The sequence below is a fragment of the Zea mays genome, chromosome 8 (assembly GCF_902167145.1).
Source record: "Zea mays cultivar B73 chromosome 8, Zm-B73-REFERENCE-NAM-5.0, whole genome shotgun sequence".
Classification (NCBI taxonomy): Eukaryota; Viridiplantae; Streptophyta; class Magnoliopsida; order Poales; family Poaceae; genus Zea; species Zea mays.
In genome coordinates this window covers 73,040,491-73,057,504 of record NC_050103.1, presented here as the reverse complement: position 1 = coordinate 73,057,504, position 17,014 = coordinate 73,040,491, and the positions used below count along the sequence as shown (strand labels likewise).

The 17,014-nt window shown below is 43.9% G+C and overlaps 1 protein-coding gene across 3 annotated transcripts in view; it reads right to left on the bottom strand.

Moving 5' to 3' along the window:
* Positions 1–1,517: 1,517 nt before the first annotated feature.
* The window catches only part of LOC103637010 (sugar transporter ERD6-like 6), a 33,154-nt gene continuing 17,657 nt past the window's right edge, over positions 1,518–17,014 (bottom strand). For 2 of the 3 annotated variants that reach the window (XM_020542836.2, XM_020542837.2), the window contains one exon: positions 1,518–1,670. In XM_020542836.2, the coding sequence (XP_020398425.1) occupies positions 1,625–1,670 (46 nt within the window). In that variant the 3' untranslated portion in view covers positions 1,518–1,624. The remainder of the gene's footprint in view (positions 1,671–17,014) is intronic. The other variant, XM_020542834.3, reaches the window with a different exon arrangement.

The following is a 17,014-nucleotide window of genomic DNA, read 5'->3' as shown; positions in this document are numbered from 1 at the left end:
TAAGGCCGAACATCAAAGACCCGCTGGACTATTGCACCCGTTGAAGATACCCGAGTGGAAATGGGAAGAAATTGGTATGGATTTTATTGTTGGACTACCCCGCACCCCTGCTGGGTACGACTCTATTTGGGTAATTGTGGACAGATTGACAAAAGTGGCTCATTTCATACTTGTGAGGACGAATTACACGGGAGCCAAGCTAGCAGAATTGTATATGACTCGGATAGTTTGTCTACATGGAGTGCCTAAGAAGATAGTGTCTGATCGAGGATCGCAGTTTACTTCTCGATATTGGAAGAAGTTGCATGAGAGCTTGGATACAAAGTTGAATTTTAGCTCAGCCTACCATCCCCAGACTGATGGACAGACAGAGAGAACTAATCAAGTGCTGGAAGATATGTTAAGAGCTTGTGCCCTCAAGCATGGTGGCAGTTGGGAGAAGAGCTTACCCTATGCTGAGTTTTCTTATAATAATAGCTACCAGGCCAGTTTGAAGATGTCACCATTCGAGGCTTTATATGGCAGGAAGTGCAGGACCCCTCTATATTGGGATCAGACTGGAGAAAGACAGTTCTTTGGGCCTGAACTTATACAAGAGGCAGAAGAACAAGTTCGAATGATAAGAGAAAATTTGAGAGTTGCACAATCCAGGCAAAAGAGTTATGTTGATAATAGAAGAAGATTACTGGAGTTTAAGGAGGGTGATCATGTCTATTTGAAGGTGTCACCTCTCCGGGGTATGAGGAGATTTAAAGTTAAAGGAAAGCTGTCCCCTCGCTTCATTGGGCCTTTCTTGATCTTAAAGCGAGTGGGAGAAGTTGCATATCAACTGGAGTTACCCAATCATCTGTCAGATGTACATGATGTATTCCATGTGTCCCAACTAAAGAAGTGCCTCAGGGTACCTGAGGAGCAACTATCAATGGAAGATCTTAGCATTCAAGATGATGTGACTTATGCTGAGTACCCAATCAAGATTCTGGACATTTTGACTCGAGTTACAAGAAATAAGGTGATAAAGATGTGCAAAGTACAATGGAGTCACCACGGAGAAGATGAAGCAACTTGGGAAAGAGAAGAAGAGCTTCGCATAGATTTTCCCCATCTTTTCCCTATATCTCCTTAAATCTCGAGGACGAGATTATTTTTAAGGGGGGTAGGATTTGTAATACTCAAATTGTAAGGGAGAATAAAAGAGGAATTGTCTCCTTTGAATATATGTGCATCCCCATTTATCATCACATGTGTCTGGTCATGTTTAAAAATGAGTAAAACTTCACTACGACACAAATAAACCATTGCATCATTTTGGATTTTTGTTCGTGCATTAAAAGCAATAATAATATGAATAAAATGTAATGATAATGGGATGAGGATTTTAAAATAAACCCTAAATCGAAAATTGATTTGAAAATAGAAAAGGAAGATGGAGATATTATAAAATATAAAACGAAGTTTATAAAAAAATATCAACTCAACCATACTGGTATGATTAAAAATCTATCTTTAATTTGAGTACAAAATTCAAAGTCCTACTTGAGATTCAAATTGGGAATTAAAAATAGGAGAAGAAGAAAATTAGAGAAAAAGTGAAAGGAATTTTGACCTAAATGGGCTGCAGCACTCATTTCAGCCCAGCCAGGCTTCCCTCTGCGCGTCGGACGGCCCAGCTGCATGTAACACCCACTTTGTAAATTGCTAGAAAGAATACCAATAGAGAAAACAATTTCTCTTTATGTGAATTTGGTCTTTGTGCATCATCATATGTGAACACCATGTCCAAGAACAAGTAATAAAAAGATATGCTACTAAATCCATGCATCATGCTGAATATTTTATTTGTGTGTGCATTTTTGTGACAATATTATAATAATGCAAAAAGAAATAGGTGAATATCCAAATGGGGTTTTAAATCCTAGATAATCCTAGAATTAAGAAAAGAGAGGAGGAGGATTATACAAAATAGAGGAAAATAAATGTATGAAAGAATATATTTTGCCCCCACTAATATTTTAATTAAAGTACTTAACTCAGTTAAGAAGCTCACAAACAAGTTGGAATTCAAATTTGGGATTTAAATTTGAAAGGGAATAGAGAAGGAAAGAAAATATAAAAGAAAAGAGAGACCTAACCTTAACTGGGCCGTCTGGCGCCAATTCGGCCCACCACCGTCCTCACCTCGCGCGGCCCAGACCTTTCCACCGTGCGCAGTAAAGTATCGCTGCTACGCGGGCCCTCACCGTCAGCCGCCCTTACTTCGCGCGCGCGCTGGCTACTCTCTGCACTTGGGCCCCATTGTCGGTCTCAGCCGCTCGCCATCCGCTGCGCCGCGCGCTCGTCACCCAGTCACTGACCCGTGGGCCAACTACGTCAGTGCTACTCCATCTTCTTCGCAACAACCAGCGAACCTACCGCGCCGCTTTTGTCGCCATCCGGGATGCACGCCATTGGACCAGGGCTCGGATGGGGGAGGATAAGAACTCGAACCCGTGCCCCCCGACCCTCCCTACGGGTCGTTCTTAGCAACCGACGCCGAGAAGTCGAGCCTAGGGAGGAAGAAAGAGTGTGCGGGTGCCACCGTGTGACCCCCCCATTGCGCCACCGGTGGAAACCATCAACACCGGGAATCCGACCTCGGAGTGGGGTCTTTGGTGTTCGCAAGCCTCTGTGGGAAGCGTCTGTGCCCGCGGTCGGAACCTACCGCCTGCGTCGAGGGGTGAATTGCTCATCGGACGACAAAGGAAGCTCCGCACTGCAGCTCGCCGCGGACTGCCTCACCTGCATCGGCAATTTGGGTAAGAACCTCCCCTCTAATTTCGCGTTGCACTCCGCGTCGTGTAGGCTAAATTGATCGAGATTTGGACCACGGGCCTGTCGAATCGTAGTTCGCCGGAAAATCGCCCCGCCGTGGCTCGTCGACGGGTGGGCGGCGCCGCCGCGGTTGGTTTTGGGTGGGAGAAAGACATCTGGCCGCCCATTCCCTGACGATCGGCCTGGATCAGACCTGGCGTACCCCTTTGGATTCATTAAATGCAGGCGGTCGGATTGGGATCGGGCGGTAGCGATTAGGCCAGAGCATGTTCGCGGTTTGGATCGTGGATCTCAGATCCAACGGTGGAGATTTCGTACCGCTTCAATTAAATGGGAGGTGTAATCTGGTGCGCCGGTTTCTAATCCAACGACTGAAAACACAAGATACCCCTTCGCGGGTTGGTTTTGCACATGCGCCCCTGTGTTTTTATTATATAGAACCCGCCGTCCATTGCACAGTGCACCGAGTCTTAGGTATTCTTCTGGTTTAGCCCCTATACTTTGCAGAAAATGAGGCCCAGTCCAGAACCCATTTAATTTGAGTAAATGAATTAGAAAATGTATTTTTAATACAAAAATAAGTGCTACATCTTCAATAATTCATAGAAAATTCATACTTGCTCCAAATTAATCCATTCCAATTCCTATAATTTTGTAATTTTATTCTTTATCACCTAGAGCCTCTGTTATGTCATGAAAACAGTAAGAAATTTATTTACCACTTAATCCTATTTAAAGCACATAAAACCTTTGAAAATGCATAACTTAAATCCTATAACTCCAAAAATTATGATTTCTGTTCCTAGAATTTTATTTTAATGTATAGATTATTACTGTGTATTTTGTTTATATGTTTGGTGTAATGTTAATTTCTCTATATGCACTGTGCTTGTTTGTATTGTGGCGAGTAGAAGAGCCCGTTGCTGAGGATCCTGGTGAGCAGCAGGTTGAAGTAGCTGAGCAGGAGCTCATTGAAGGCAAGTTGTGCCCTTGACCACTTTTTACCTAATAATGCTCTTTAATATCACTTATCCAGGCATAGGTTAATTTTGATGGGACCCAATAGGTCACCCTAGATTTGTTTATCTCATTACCTTGTTTACCCCTGAATCACTGGGTAGTTTGCTATTGCTTTACCTGGTTTTGGGATAATCATTTATTATATCTATGTTCCAATTATTCTTTTTTGTTATTCTATTTATGTTCATGTTGAGATCATTAATGTTAATTGGAACATAGAGCTTAACTTGAGTAACACGTGCCACCACAAGGGTTTAATGGGACGCCCTTGGCTGATTAATTAGGAAAGCTAGTGGAAGACTACCTTACCCGAAAGGGGCAAGGGCAGTAGGGGAGTGGTCAGTGTAGGGAGGTCCCTGGTTGATTTTGCTGGGATGGCAGTCAGCCAGGAACCCTGCATTGGAACTTCCTATAAACTGTAGCGGGTTTTCGGAAGCTAGTGGAACTTTGTATAGGCCTCGTAGTGGATCCCTAGCCATTCACCTCGGTAGTGTCTAAGGGCCTTGCAAACCCTGGCGACATGGGATACACGACTTGTGGGTAAAGGGTACAACCTCTGCAGAGTGTAAAAACTGGTATACTAGCCGTGCTCGCGGTCATGAGCAACTCAGGACTCTCTGATGTTTAAATTATGGAACTTAAATTCAATTTGGTCATTTGCATTGCATGGGTTTGTTATTAATTCTGTTCTATTACTTTACTTATGGTTTGGTATTTACTTACACTTAGTAACTGCTAATAAAATTTTGACCAACTACTTAAAAGCAATGCTCAGCTTTAACCCCTATCATTGATTAGCCTTACACATCACATGAACTCACACCTTTGTGAGTTTATGCCCACTGGTTCCCCACAACTTGTTGAGCTATGATCATGTGTGAGCTCACTCTTGCTGTCTCACACCCCCCCCCCCCCCCACAGAAGAAGAGCAGGTGGTTCAGGAGGAGCCGCCTAACACTGAGGAGTTCGATCTGATCTAGGTGGCGTTTCCCAGTCGACATTGGCGCCAACGATCCTTAGTTCGTTTTATGTTTACACTTTTATTTTGTAATAAGTCTTCCGCTATGTAATAAATACTCTGATGTTTTATGACATTTATCTCTATACACTCTGTTATTATATATGTTGTCTTCTTGGCGCATGTATGAGATGCACCCGGCTTTGTTCCTTAAAACCGGGTGTGACAGAAGTGGTCTCAGAGGAAATGTTGACCGTAGGACGAAACCTAGATAGAAATGGACAAACCCCTTTCCTACTTACCTTATTCTGATTCATTCTATACTTACCTTACTCTGATTCTTTCCATACTTAACTTGATCCTGTCTCACCTTCTACTGTTCTACTCTGATCATTCTTACCTTTTCTACTCTAAGACAAGATGGATTTCACACTTTGGAATCCTACCACTATGATCTTTTAAGATATAGGGGACCTAAGACAAAAAAAAATTTAAAACTATTTTCTTTAAAAATGTTGTTTGATTGTGCTGATGCTAAATGCCTGATTTGCTTCTTTGATTGATTGAATTATAGATGGACATCTTAGCATGTACCAACATAAGGTGTTGAATTAGCTTTAGTAGGTAAAATATTAATCTGCTTAGCTAATAAAATTCCCCAAAGTAACTTGCTTGTAAATACCTGCCTTGTCTACTATTTTCTTACCATATGTATCTAACTCAGATGGTCAATACCAGGCGGGGTGGTGGAATTGATTTGCCTCCCAATCGACACACTCGGAGAATATACAGGCAACCCCAGCCACAACCTGCAGAGATGGATCCTCCTCATCCTCCACCAGGCGGAGTTGACCCACTGGTTGCTGCTCAGATGGCTGTGATGCAGCAAATGGCAGATACTATGGCTGATATGCGTGCCCAGATGCAGCAGGAACGCCAAGAGATGCGTCAGGAAAGAGAAGATATACGGCAGGAGTTGCGCCAGGAGCGGGATGAGATACGCCAGGAAAGGAGGGCACAACAACAGCAACAACAACAACAGCAACAGCAGCAACAAGTGCCACTGCCTCCACCACCACCACCAGTTCCACCCCGTGATAAGCACCGGGAGTTCATGAGTCATAAGCCACCTACATTCGCTAGCTCACCTGATCCACTGGACGCGGATGATTGGCTGAAGTCTGTTGAGAAGATGCTGAATATTGCACAGTGCACTGATCGGGAGAAGGTTTTATATGCTTCTGGACGTCTGACTGGTCCTGCTGCGGACTGGTGGGATTCTTATACTGCTGCCCATGATGCTGCGGATACTATTACTTGGGCAGAGTTCAGTACACAATTCAGGAACTACCATATTCCAGCTGGTATGATAAAGATCAAGAAGAAGGAATTTCTGTCGCTGAAGCAAGGGAGTATGTCAGTCAGCGAGTACCGCGACAAGTTTATTCAGTTATCCAGATATGCCCCTGAAGAAGTTGCTGAAGACGAGAGGAAGCAGGAGCATTTTATTGAAGGACTTAATGGACCACTACAGTATGCACTGGTTGCACACACATTTCCATCATTTCAGAGACTGTTGGATAAGGCTCTTGCTATTGAACACAAGCGTGTTCAGCTGGGAGATTTGAAGAGAAAGGCAATATCTCAAGGACAAGGAAGCAGCAGTGTTCGTCCTCGCTACAGTTCACCACAGGGTACACCGACCCGACCAGGAGGACCACGCCCAGTTCAGCAATCACCATTGAGGACTCCACCTCCTCGACAGGCTACCCCTACTGGCACCCCGACGAAGTTTTCAGGACAGAGTCCAGGCACTACTTGTTTCAAGTGTGGGAAGACTGGTCACTATGCAAATGTCTGCCCACAGAGGATGGCTACTACTCCAGTTCAGCACCGGCAACAAACACCAAGTTCTGGCAAGGGATATTCTATTGCCAAGGTTAATCAAGTCAGCGTTGATGCTACTCCGGATGGAGGGGACCTCGTAATTGGTATGTTTTATGTTAATGCAATTCCTGCAACAATATTATTTGATTCTGGAGCTACACATTCATTCATGTCTGCTAGATATGCCAACACAAATGAAATACCACTGCTAAATATGAGAAAACCCATGATAGTAATTACACCTAAGGGGCCTGTTGAGGCGAATCAAATGACACGTAGATTGACATTAACCATTATGGGTAGAGAATTTGGAGCTACTGCTATAATATTGGAGTCAAGCAGTATAGATTTGATCCTTGGTATGTCATGGCTAAGAAAGGCAAAGGCCGTTATAGCATGTGGTAGAGGTACCGTAGAACTCACTACTACTAAGGGCGAAAGGTTTCAAGTTAATATTGCAGTAACCTCCTCACCCATGCGTGCAATGTTCTTTATACCAGAGGAGTTTGTTGGTGACAACATCCGGGTGGTTAGAGATTTTCCAGATGTCTTTCCAGAGGAGTTACCAGGGATGCCACCTGAGAGAGAAGTTGAGTTTGTTATTGATCTCTTACCTGGAACCGCCCCTATTTCTAAACGGCCATATAGAATGTCCGTAGAGGAGTTGAAGGAGCTTAAGAAGCAGTTAACTGAGTTACAAGAGGCTGGGTACATTCGTCCGAGTTCCTCACCTTGGGGAGCACCGGTCTTGTTTGTACAGAAGAAGGATGGATCGCAGCGGATGTGTGTGGATTATAGATCACTTAATGATGTTACAGTGAAGAACAAGTATCCGTTGCCCCGTATTGAGGATTTATTTGATCAGATGAGAGGTGCTAGAGTATTCTCGAAGATTGATCTCCGATCGGGATACCATCAGATGAGGATTAGACCATCGGACATTCCCAAGACGGCTTTCTCGACTAGATATGGATTATATGAGTTTACTGTTATGTCGTTTGGATTAACCAATGCGCCAGCTTATTTTATGAACTTGATGAACAAGGTGTTTATGGAGTATTTGGACAGATTCGTCGTGGTATTCATCGACGATATTCTCATTTATTCTCAGAGTGATAACGATCATGAGGAACATCTGAGGATGGTGCTACAGAAGCTACGAGATAATCAACTCTATGCCAAGTTCAGCAAGTGCGAGTTTTGGATTGGCGAGGTGCCATTTCTTGGTCATATTATTTCTAATGGAGGAATTTCAGTGGATCCTGCTAAAGTTAAGGAGATAATGGAGTGGAGAGTACCCACTACAGTTACTGAGATTCGGAGTTTCTTGGGATTAGCAGGATATTATCGGAGATTTATTGAAGGATTTTCTAAGATTGCTAAGCCTATGACCTCGCTTTTGGAGAAAGGAAAAGAATTTAAGTGGGACGAGAAGTGTCAAGACAGCTTTGATCTCTTGAAGAAGAGGTTGATGTCGCCACCAGTATTGATTATGCCAGATCTGCAGAAGGGATTTGACATTTATTGTGATGCATGTGGCCAAGGACTTGGATGTGTGCTTATGCAAGAAGGACATGTGATTGCCTATGCATCTCGTCAGTTGCGGAAGCATGAATTGAACTACCCCACTCATGACTTGGAATTGGCAGCAGTTGTGCATGCACTTAAGATTTGGAGACATTACATTATGGGGACCAAGTGCCAAGTATATACGGATCATAAGAGTTTGAAGTATATATTCACTCAGAAGGATCTCAACCTTAGGCAACGTTGTTGGTTGGAGCTTATAAAGGATTATGATTTGGAGATTCACTATCACCCGGGCAAGGCTAATTTGGTTGCAGACGCCTTGAGTCGCAAGGAGCATGTTCATTCAGCTATTGTTGCCCAGCTACCCGATGAGATTGTTGAGGATTTCAGGAGACTTAACCTGGGGATAGTTGCTCATACTGAAGGAGTTACTATTGATGTGGAACCTACTTTGGAGCAAGAGATCCGCAAAGGACAAATTGGTGATGCTAAAATAAAAGAGATTAAGGATCTGATTACTGAAGGTCGAGTTCCGGAATTCACGGAAGACGAGCAAGGCACTGTATGGTTCAAGGACAGAATGTGTGTTCCTGATATTAAAAGCCTTCGAGAGACTATATTGAAAGAGGCCCACGACTCGGATTACTCTATTCATCCTGGTAGTACTAAGATGTATCAGGATTTGAAGCGGAAGTATTGGTGGTACGGATTGAAAAGAGATGTAGCTGCACATGTGGCTATGTGCGATGTATGTCAAAGGGTTAAGGCTGAACACCAGAGGCCAGCTGGACTACTGCATCCACTGAAGATACCCGAGTGGAAATGGGAAGAGATTGGTATGGATTTCATTACTGGATTGCCTCGCACCCAGAAAGGATATGATGCTATATGGGTGATTGTGGATAGATTGACTAAAGTGGCTCACTTTATTCCTGTCAAGACTACTTACAAAGGTTCTCAGCTAGCAGAGTTATATATGGCTCGGATTGTGTGTTTACATGGAGTACCAAAGAAGATCGTGTCTGATCGAGGTTCACAGTTTACCTCAAGATTTTGGAGAAGCTTTCACGAGAATATGAGTACAAGGTTGAATTTTAGTACGGCTTATCACCCTCAAACTGATGGACAGACTGAAAGGACTAATCAAGTATTGGAAGATATGTTGAGAGCATGTGCCCTTCAGCACGGAGGAAGTTGGGATAAGAGTCTACCTTATGCTGAATTCTCATACAATAATAGCTATCAAGCCAGTCTGAAGATGTCACCTTTTGAAGCTTTATATGGGAGAAAGTGCAGGACTCCTTTGTATTGGGATCAGACTGGGGAGAGACAGTTCTTTGGGCCTGAACTGATTCAAGAAGCAGAAGAACAAGTTCGTATAATTCGAGAGAATTTGAGGGTGGCTCAAACCAGGCAAAAGAGCTATGCTGATAATAGAAGGAGGCCACTAGAATTCGAAGAAGGAGATTATGTGTATCTCAAGGTATCACCACTTCGTGGAATGAGGAGATTCAAAGTTAAGGGCAAATTGTCCCCTCGCTATATTGGACCATTCTTGATCTTTAGGAGAGTTGGAGAGATGGCCTACCAACTTGAGTTACCTGCTAGTCTATCAGATGTGCATAATGTGTTCCACGTGTCTCAACTTAAGAAGTGTCTCCGTGTTCCCGAGGAACAGTTACCCATGGATGAACTCAGTGTTCAAGGTGATTTGACTTACACGGAGTACCCGATCAAGATTTTGGATACTTTGACTCGAGTTACAAGAAATAAGGTGATAAAGATGTGCAAAGTCCAATGGAGTCACCACGGTGAAGATGAAGCAACTTGGGAAAGAGAAGAAGAGCTTCGTATAGATTTTCCCCACCTTTTCTCTAGTTCTTCTTAAATCTCGGGGACGAGATTATTTTTAAGGGGGGTAGGATTTGTAACACCCACTTTGTAAATTGCTAGAAAGAATACCAATAGAGAAAACAATTTCTCTTTATGTGAATTTGGTCTTTGTGAATCATCATATGTGAACACCATGTCCAAGAACAAGTAATAAAAAGATATGCTACTAAATCCATGCATCATGCTGAATATTTTATTTGTGTGTGCATTTTTGTGAAAATATTATAATAATGCAAAAAGAAATAGGTGAATATCCAAATGGGGATTTAAATCCTAGATAATCCTAGAATTAAGAAAAGAGAGGAGGAGGATTATACAAAATAGAGGAAAATAAATGTATGAAAGAATATATTTTGCCCCCACTAATATTTTAATTAAAGTACTTAACTCAGTTAAGAAGCTCACAAACAAGTTGGAATTCAAATTTGGGATTTAAATTTGAAAGGGAATAGAGAAGGAAAGAAAATATAAAAGAAAAGAGAGACCTAACCTTAACTGGGCCGTCTGGCGCCAATTCGGCCCACCACCGTCCTCACCTCGCGCGGCCCAGACCTTTCCACCGTGCGCAGTAAAGTATCGCTGCTACGCGGGCCCTCACCGTCAGCCGCCCTTACTTCGCGCGCGCGCTGGCTACTCTCTGCACTTGGGCCCCATTGTCGGTCTCAGCCGCTCGCCATCCGCTGCGCCGCGCGCTCGTCACCTAGTCACTGACCCGTGGGCCAACTACGTCAGTGCTACTCCATCTTCTTCGCAACAACCAGCGAACCTACCGCGCCGCTTTTGTCGCCATCCGGGATGCACGCCATTGGACCAGGGCTCGGATGGGGGAGGATAAGAACTCGAACCCGTGCCCCCCGACCCTCCCTACGGGTCGTTCTTAGCAACCGACGCCGAGAAGTCGAGCCTAGGGAGGAAGAAAGAGTGTGCGGGTGCCACCGTGTGACCCCCCCATTGCGCCACCGGTGGAAACCATCAACACCGGGAATCCGACCTCGGAGTGGGGTCTTTGGTGTTCGCAAGCCTCTGTGGGAAGCGTCTGTGCCCGCGGTCGGAACCTACCGCCTGCGTCGAGGGGTGAATTGCTCATCGGACGACAAAGGAAGCTCCGCGCTGCAGCTCGCCGCGGACTGCCTCACCTGCATCGGCAATTTGGGTAAGAACCTCCCCTCTAATTTCGCGTTGCACTCCGCGTCGTGTAGGCTAAATTGATCGAGATTTGGACCACGGGCCTGTCGAATCGTAGTTCGCCGGAAAATCGCCCCGCCGTGGCTCGTCGACGGGTGGGCGGCGCCGCCGCGGTTGGTTTTGGGTGGGAGAAAGACATCTGGCCGTCCATTCCCTGACGATCGGCCTGGATCAGACCTGGCGTACCCCTTTGGATTCATTAAATGCAGGCGGTCAGATTGGGATCGGGCGGTAGCGATTAGGCCAGAGCATGTTCGCGGTTTGGATCGTGGATCTCAGATCCAACGGCGGAGATTTCGTACCGCTTCAATTAAATGGGAGGTGTAATCTGGTGCGCCGGTTTCTAATCCAACGGCTGAAAACACAAGATACCCCTTCGCGGGTTGGTTTTGCACATGCGCCCCTGTGTTTTTATTATATAGAACCCGCCGTCCATTGCACAGTGCACCGAGTCTTAGGTATTCTTCTGGTTTAGCCCCTATACTTTGCAGAAAATGAGGCCCAGTCCAGAACCCATTTAATTTGAGTAAATGAATTAGAAAATGTATTTTTAATACAAAAATAAGTGCTACATCTTCAATAATTCATAGAAAATTCATACTTGCTCCAAATTAATCCATTCCAATTCCTATAATTTTGTAATTTTATTCTTTATCACCTAGAGCCTCTGTTATGTCATGAAAACAGTAAGAAATTTATTTACCACTTAATCCTATTTAAAGCACATAAAACCTTTGAAAATGCATAACTTAAATCCTATAACTCCAAAAATTATGATTTCTGTTCCTAGAATTTTATTTTAATGTATAGATTATTACTGTGTATTTTGTTTATATGTTTGGTGTAATGTTAATTTCTCTATATGCACTGTGCTTGTTTGTATTGTGGCGAGTAGAAGAGCCCGTTGCTGAGGATCCTGGTGAGCAGCAGGTTGAAGTAGCTGAGCAGGAGCTCATTGAAGGCAAGTTGTGCCCTTGACCACTTTTTACCTAATAATGCTCTTTAATATCACTTATCCAGGCATAGGTTAATTTTGATGGGACCCAATAGGTCACCCTAGATTTGTTTATCTCATTACCTTGTTTACCCCTGAATCACTGGGTAGTTTGCTATTGCTTTACCTGGTTTTGGGATAATCATTTATTATATCTATGTTCCAATTATTCTTTTTTGTTATTCTATTTATGTTCATGTTGAGATCATTAATGTTAATTGGAACATAGAGCTTAACTTGAGTAACACGTGCCACCACAAGGGTTTAATGGGACGCCCTTGGCTGATTAATTAGGAAAGCTAGTGGAAGACTACCTTACCCGAAAGGGGCAAGGGCAGTAGGGGAGTGGTCAGTGTAGGGAGGTCCCTGGTTGATTTTGCTGGGATGGCAGTCAGCCAGGAACCCTGCATTGGAACTTCCTATAAACTGTAGCGGGTTTTCGGAAGCTAGTGGAACTTTGTATAGGCCTCGTAGTGGATCCCTAGCCATTCACCTCGGTAGTGTCTAAGGGCCTTGCAAACCCTGGCGACATGGGATACACGACTTGTGGGTAAAGGGTACAACCTCTGCAGAGTGTAAAAACTGGTATACTAGCCGTGCTCGCGGTCATGAGCAACTCAGGACTCTCTGATGTTTAAATTATGGAACTTAAATTCAATTTGGTCATTTGCATTGCATGGGTTTGTTATTAATTCTGTTCTATTACTTTACTTATGGTTTGGTATTTACTTACACTTAGTAACTGCTAATAAAATTTTGACCAACTACTTAAAAGCAATGCTCAGCTTTAACCCCTATCATTGATTAGCCTTACACATCACATGAACTCACACCTTTGTGAGTTTATGCCCACTGGTTCCCCACAACTTGTTGAGCTATGATCATGTGTGAGCTCACTCTTGCTGTCTCACACCCCCCCACAGGAGAAGAGCAGGTGGTTCAGGAGGAGCCGCCTAACACTGAGGAGTTCGATCTGATCTAGGTGGCGTTTCCCAGTCGACATTGGCGCCAACGATCCTTAGTTCGTTTTATGTTTACACTTTTATTTTGTAATAAGTCTTCCGCTATGTAATAAATACTCTGATGTTTTATGACATTTATCTCTATACACTCTGTTATTATATATGTTGTCTTCTTGGCGCATGTATGAGATGCACCCGGCTTTGTTCCTTAAAACCGGGTGTGACACTGCACCCTCTCCCCTTTTGCGTGCACTACTGGCAGGCGGGCCAGTCACCAGACATCATGCGTGGGCATTTTTTTTCTGCGCGCTCGACCCTGCCGCGTGGGCCCCACACGTCGGGTGCTCGCCCTGTAGATCTTCTAGGTCCGTCTGCTTCGCAGCTCCTCCGCGAACCACGCGATGACCAAACGAACTCCGCTATGGAAGGAAGGGGGGTTATAACCGAAGTGCCACAACCGCCGGCCGCGACTCCTTCGCCCTGTTCGCCCATAAACTCGCGGGTCCTGTGGATCCACTGCCTCTGCCGTCGAGAAAAGAGAGAGAGAGAGAGAGCTCGGGAGCTGGGGGAGCAGGCCCAGGTTCTTCAACACGCGTGGGCCTGCGGTGTTCTTCGCACAGTGGACATCGTCCTCTGCGTCACCGTGTTGGGCACCGGGGCCTCGCCATCGCTGCTCGCGAACGCAACGGCGCGCTGCTGGACGCCGGAGCCGGCTACTCTGCGCATCGAGCTCCGGTAAGAAACACACCACTGTGTTCGTCCGATGCTTATCTACGCATAGCGTTGATCCTGGCGAGGCTATTGGGTGCACGTCAGTACGCATTTGAGGGCACCCCGCTGGCGGAGCTGTGTCTCCCGAGCACGCGAAGGCCGCGAAGGACGCCGTGGAGAAGACGACTCCTCTGCCGTCGATCCCTGGGTGGACAGCCATGATGGGTTAGGAATGGGATATGTGTGCAGCCGTTGGATCCTTGCCGAGCGATTAGGATTAGAAGTTGGGGCGACGTGTGCGTGGCCGTCAGATTCGGTTGGACGGCTAGGATTAAAACCCGAGAATACCGTTCACTGATTTCGCTTGAGCCATTGGATCAGGATCTGACAGTCGGGGTCGTGCGCGGTTGTGTAACTCACTTAGATTTAATCGGCACCGTTCATTTCTAATCGGATGGTCGTTATCGGCCGATACCTCTTCACCGTGCCATTTCGCAAGAAAACCCCTTATAATATTAGGAAAACTAACCCGCCAACCAGAGAGTACTATTCACTGAGTCTAGGGATTCTTTCATGCTTGCCCCTGCGCTTCCTAGTATTTGAGGCCCAATCCAGTAGTATTGAAAATCAGGAATTAATATCAGAAATTAGTTTTTAATGCATAAATAAATGTTAAAACTTGTTTAATTCATAGTAAATGCATATAAACTCCAAATTGGTCCATTCCAGTTCCTAAATTTTTGTAATAATATTGTCTACCCATTAGTGCCTCTGTTCTGACATGACAAACACATTAAAATTATTCTTTCACTTAATCTTGTATTAAATGCATAAAACCTTAGAAAATCCATAACTTAAAATATGTAACTCCAAATTTAATGATTCCAATTCCTGTGATCTTATTTTAATGTCTAGTTTATTACTGTATATTCTATTTGCATGTTTGATGTGATGTTAATTTATGCTATGCTATGTATGTATTGTATTGATGCGAGTAGACGAGCAAGCCACTATGGAATCTGAGGTTCAACAAGTAGAGACTGCTGAGCAGGAGCTCGTGGAAGGCAAGTTGTGCCCTTGATCACTTCTTTTACCCATTCATGTTCTTATTATTCATAATGATCTGCATAGGATAATTTTGCTAGGACCCAATAGGATACCCTAGATTTTGACTATCTTTATACCTTGTTTCACCACTGGTTTTACTACTAAAGTTTTGGGTAGTTCATGCTATTGCTTTATATGGTTTTGGGTATAGAGATATTCACTACTCAGGATTACACTTGTTATAATTTATTCATTATTTTATGTTCATGATAAGATCATTATGTTAATGGGAACATGGAGAACCACCCGAGAAAATAGTGCTACCACAAGGGTTTAATGGGACGCCCTTGGCTGATTAACTAGGAAAGCTAGTGGAGGGCTACCTTACCCGAAAGGGGCAAGGGCAGTAGGGGAGTGGTCAGTGTAGGGAGGTCCTTGGGTTGATTTTGCTGCGATGGCGGTCAGGCAAGAGCCCTGCACTGGAGCTTCCTATAAACTGTAGTGGGTAGTCTGAAGCTAGTGGAACTTTGTAAAGGCCTCGTAGTGGTACCCTGCCTCACTTCCTAGGTAGAGGTGTATGGAGTCTGATCAACTCCGTGGCAAATGGGTAACACGACTTGTGGGTAAAGATGCGCAACCTCTGCAGAGTGTAAAACTGGTATACTAGCCGTGCTCACGGTCATGAGCGGCTCGGACACTCACATGATTAAATTATGGAACTTAAACTTAACCTGTCATTTCATTGCATTTGGGATTATTTTATTATTACTTTTACTTATTATTACTATGGTTTGGTATTTACTTACACTTAGTAACTGCTAATAAAATTTTGACCAACTTATAAAAGCAATGCTCAGCTTCAGCCTTTATTTCATTGACCAGCCTTACACTTCATGAACTCCCACCTTTGGTGAGTTCATGCCACATTATTCCCCACGACTTGTTGAGCTATGAACGTATGTGAGCTCACTCTTGCTGTCTCACACCCCCCCCACAAGAGAAGAACAGGTGGTCGAAGAGGAGCCGCCTAACACCGAGGCCTTCGACTTAATCTAGGTGGCGTTTCTCAGTCGACATTGGCGCCGACGATCCTTAGTTTGTTTTATGTTTACACTTTTATTTTGTAATAAGTCTTCCGCTATGTAATAAATACTCTGATGTTTTATGACATTTATCTCTATACACTCTGTTATTGTATATGTTGTCTTCTTTGGCGCATGTATGAGATGCACCCGGCTTTGTTCTTTAAAACCGGGTGTTACAGAAGTGGTATCAGAGGAAATGTTGACTGTAGGACGAAACCTAGATAGAAATGGACAAAACCTTTACCTACCTACCTTATTCTGATTCATTCTATACTTACCTTACTCTGATTCTTTCCATACTTAACTTGATCCTATCTCACCTTCTACTGTTCCACTCTGATCATTCTTACCTTTTTATTCTAAGACAAGATGGATTTCATACCTTGGAATCCCTACCCCTATGACATTTTTAAGAGATAGGAGACTTAAGACAAAAAAAATATATTCTCTATTAAAAATGTTGTTTGATTAAATATTGTCGAAGGGACCTAATCTTGTTCTGCCATATATAAATGGTGGTTTCACCTCTCTTTTCTTGTTGCCAAATAGAAGAAATCCTATCAAAGAATCCCTCTCTAATTAACCATCCTAACTCAAATTTAAACTCAATAGAAATTTCCTAGGTTCATGAGGGCTTTACCATTCAGTAGAAGAGGCGTATGATTAGACCGAGATCTGTCAACCGCTTGCACTGAGACGTTAGGGAATTTAAGTTCCCACTCCGGGCTCATTAAAACCCTATCAAGCTTTTAAAACATGGGTGGATCCAAATCATTTGACCAAGTAAATTGACGTCCCACCATTTCAATTTCGCGCAATTCTAAATTCGCTATGATAATATTAAACAAATTAGGCCATCGAAAGCTGAAGTTATCATTACTTTTGTCTTCCGCTCTTCGCATGATATTAAAGTCCCCCTATCATAAATGGA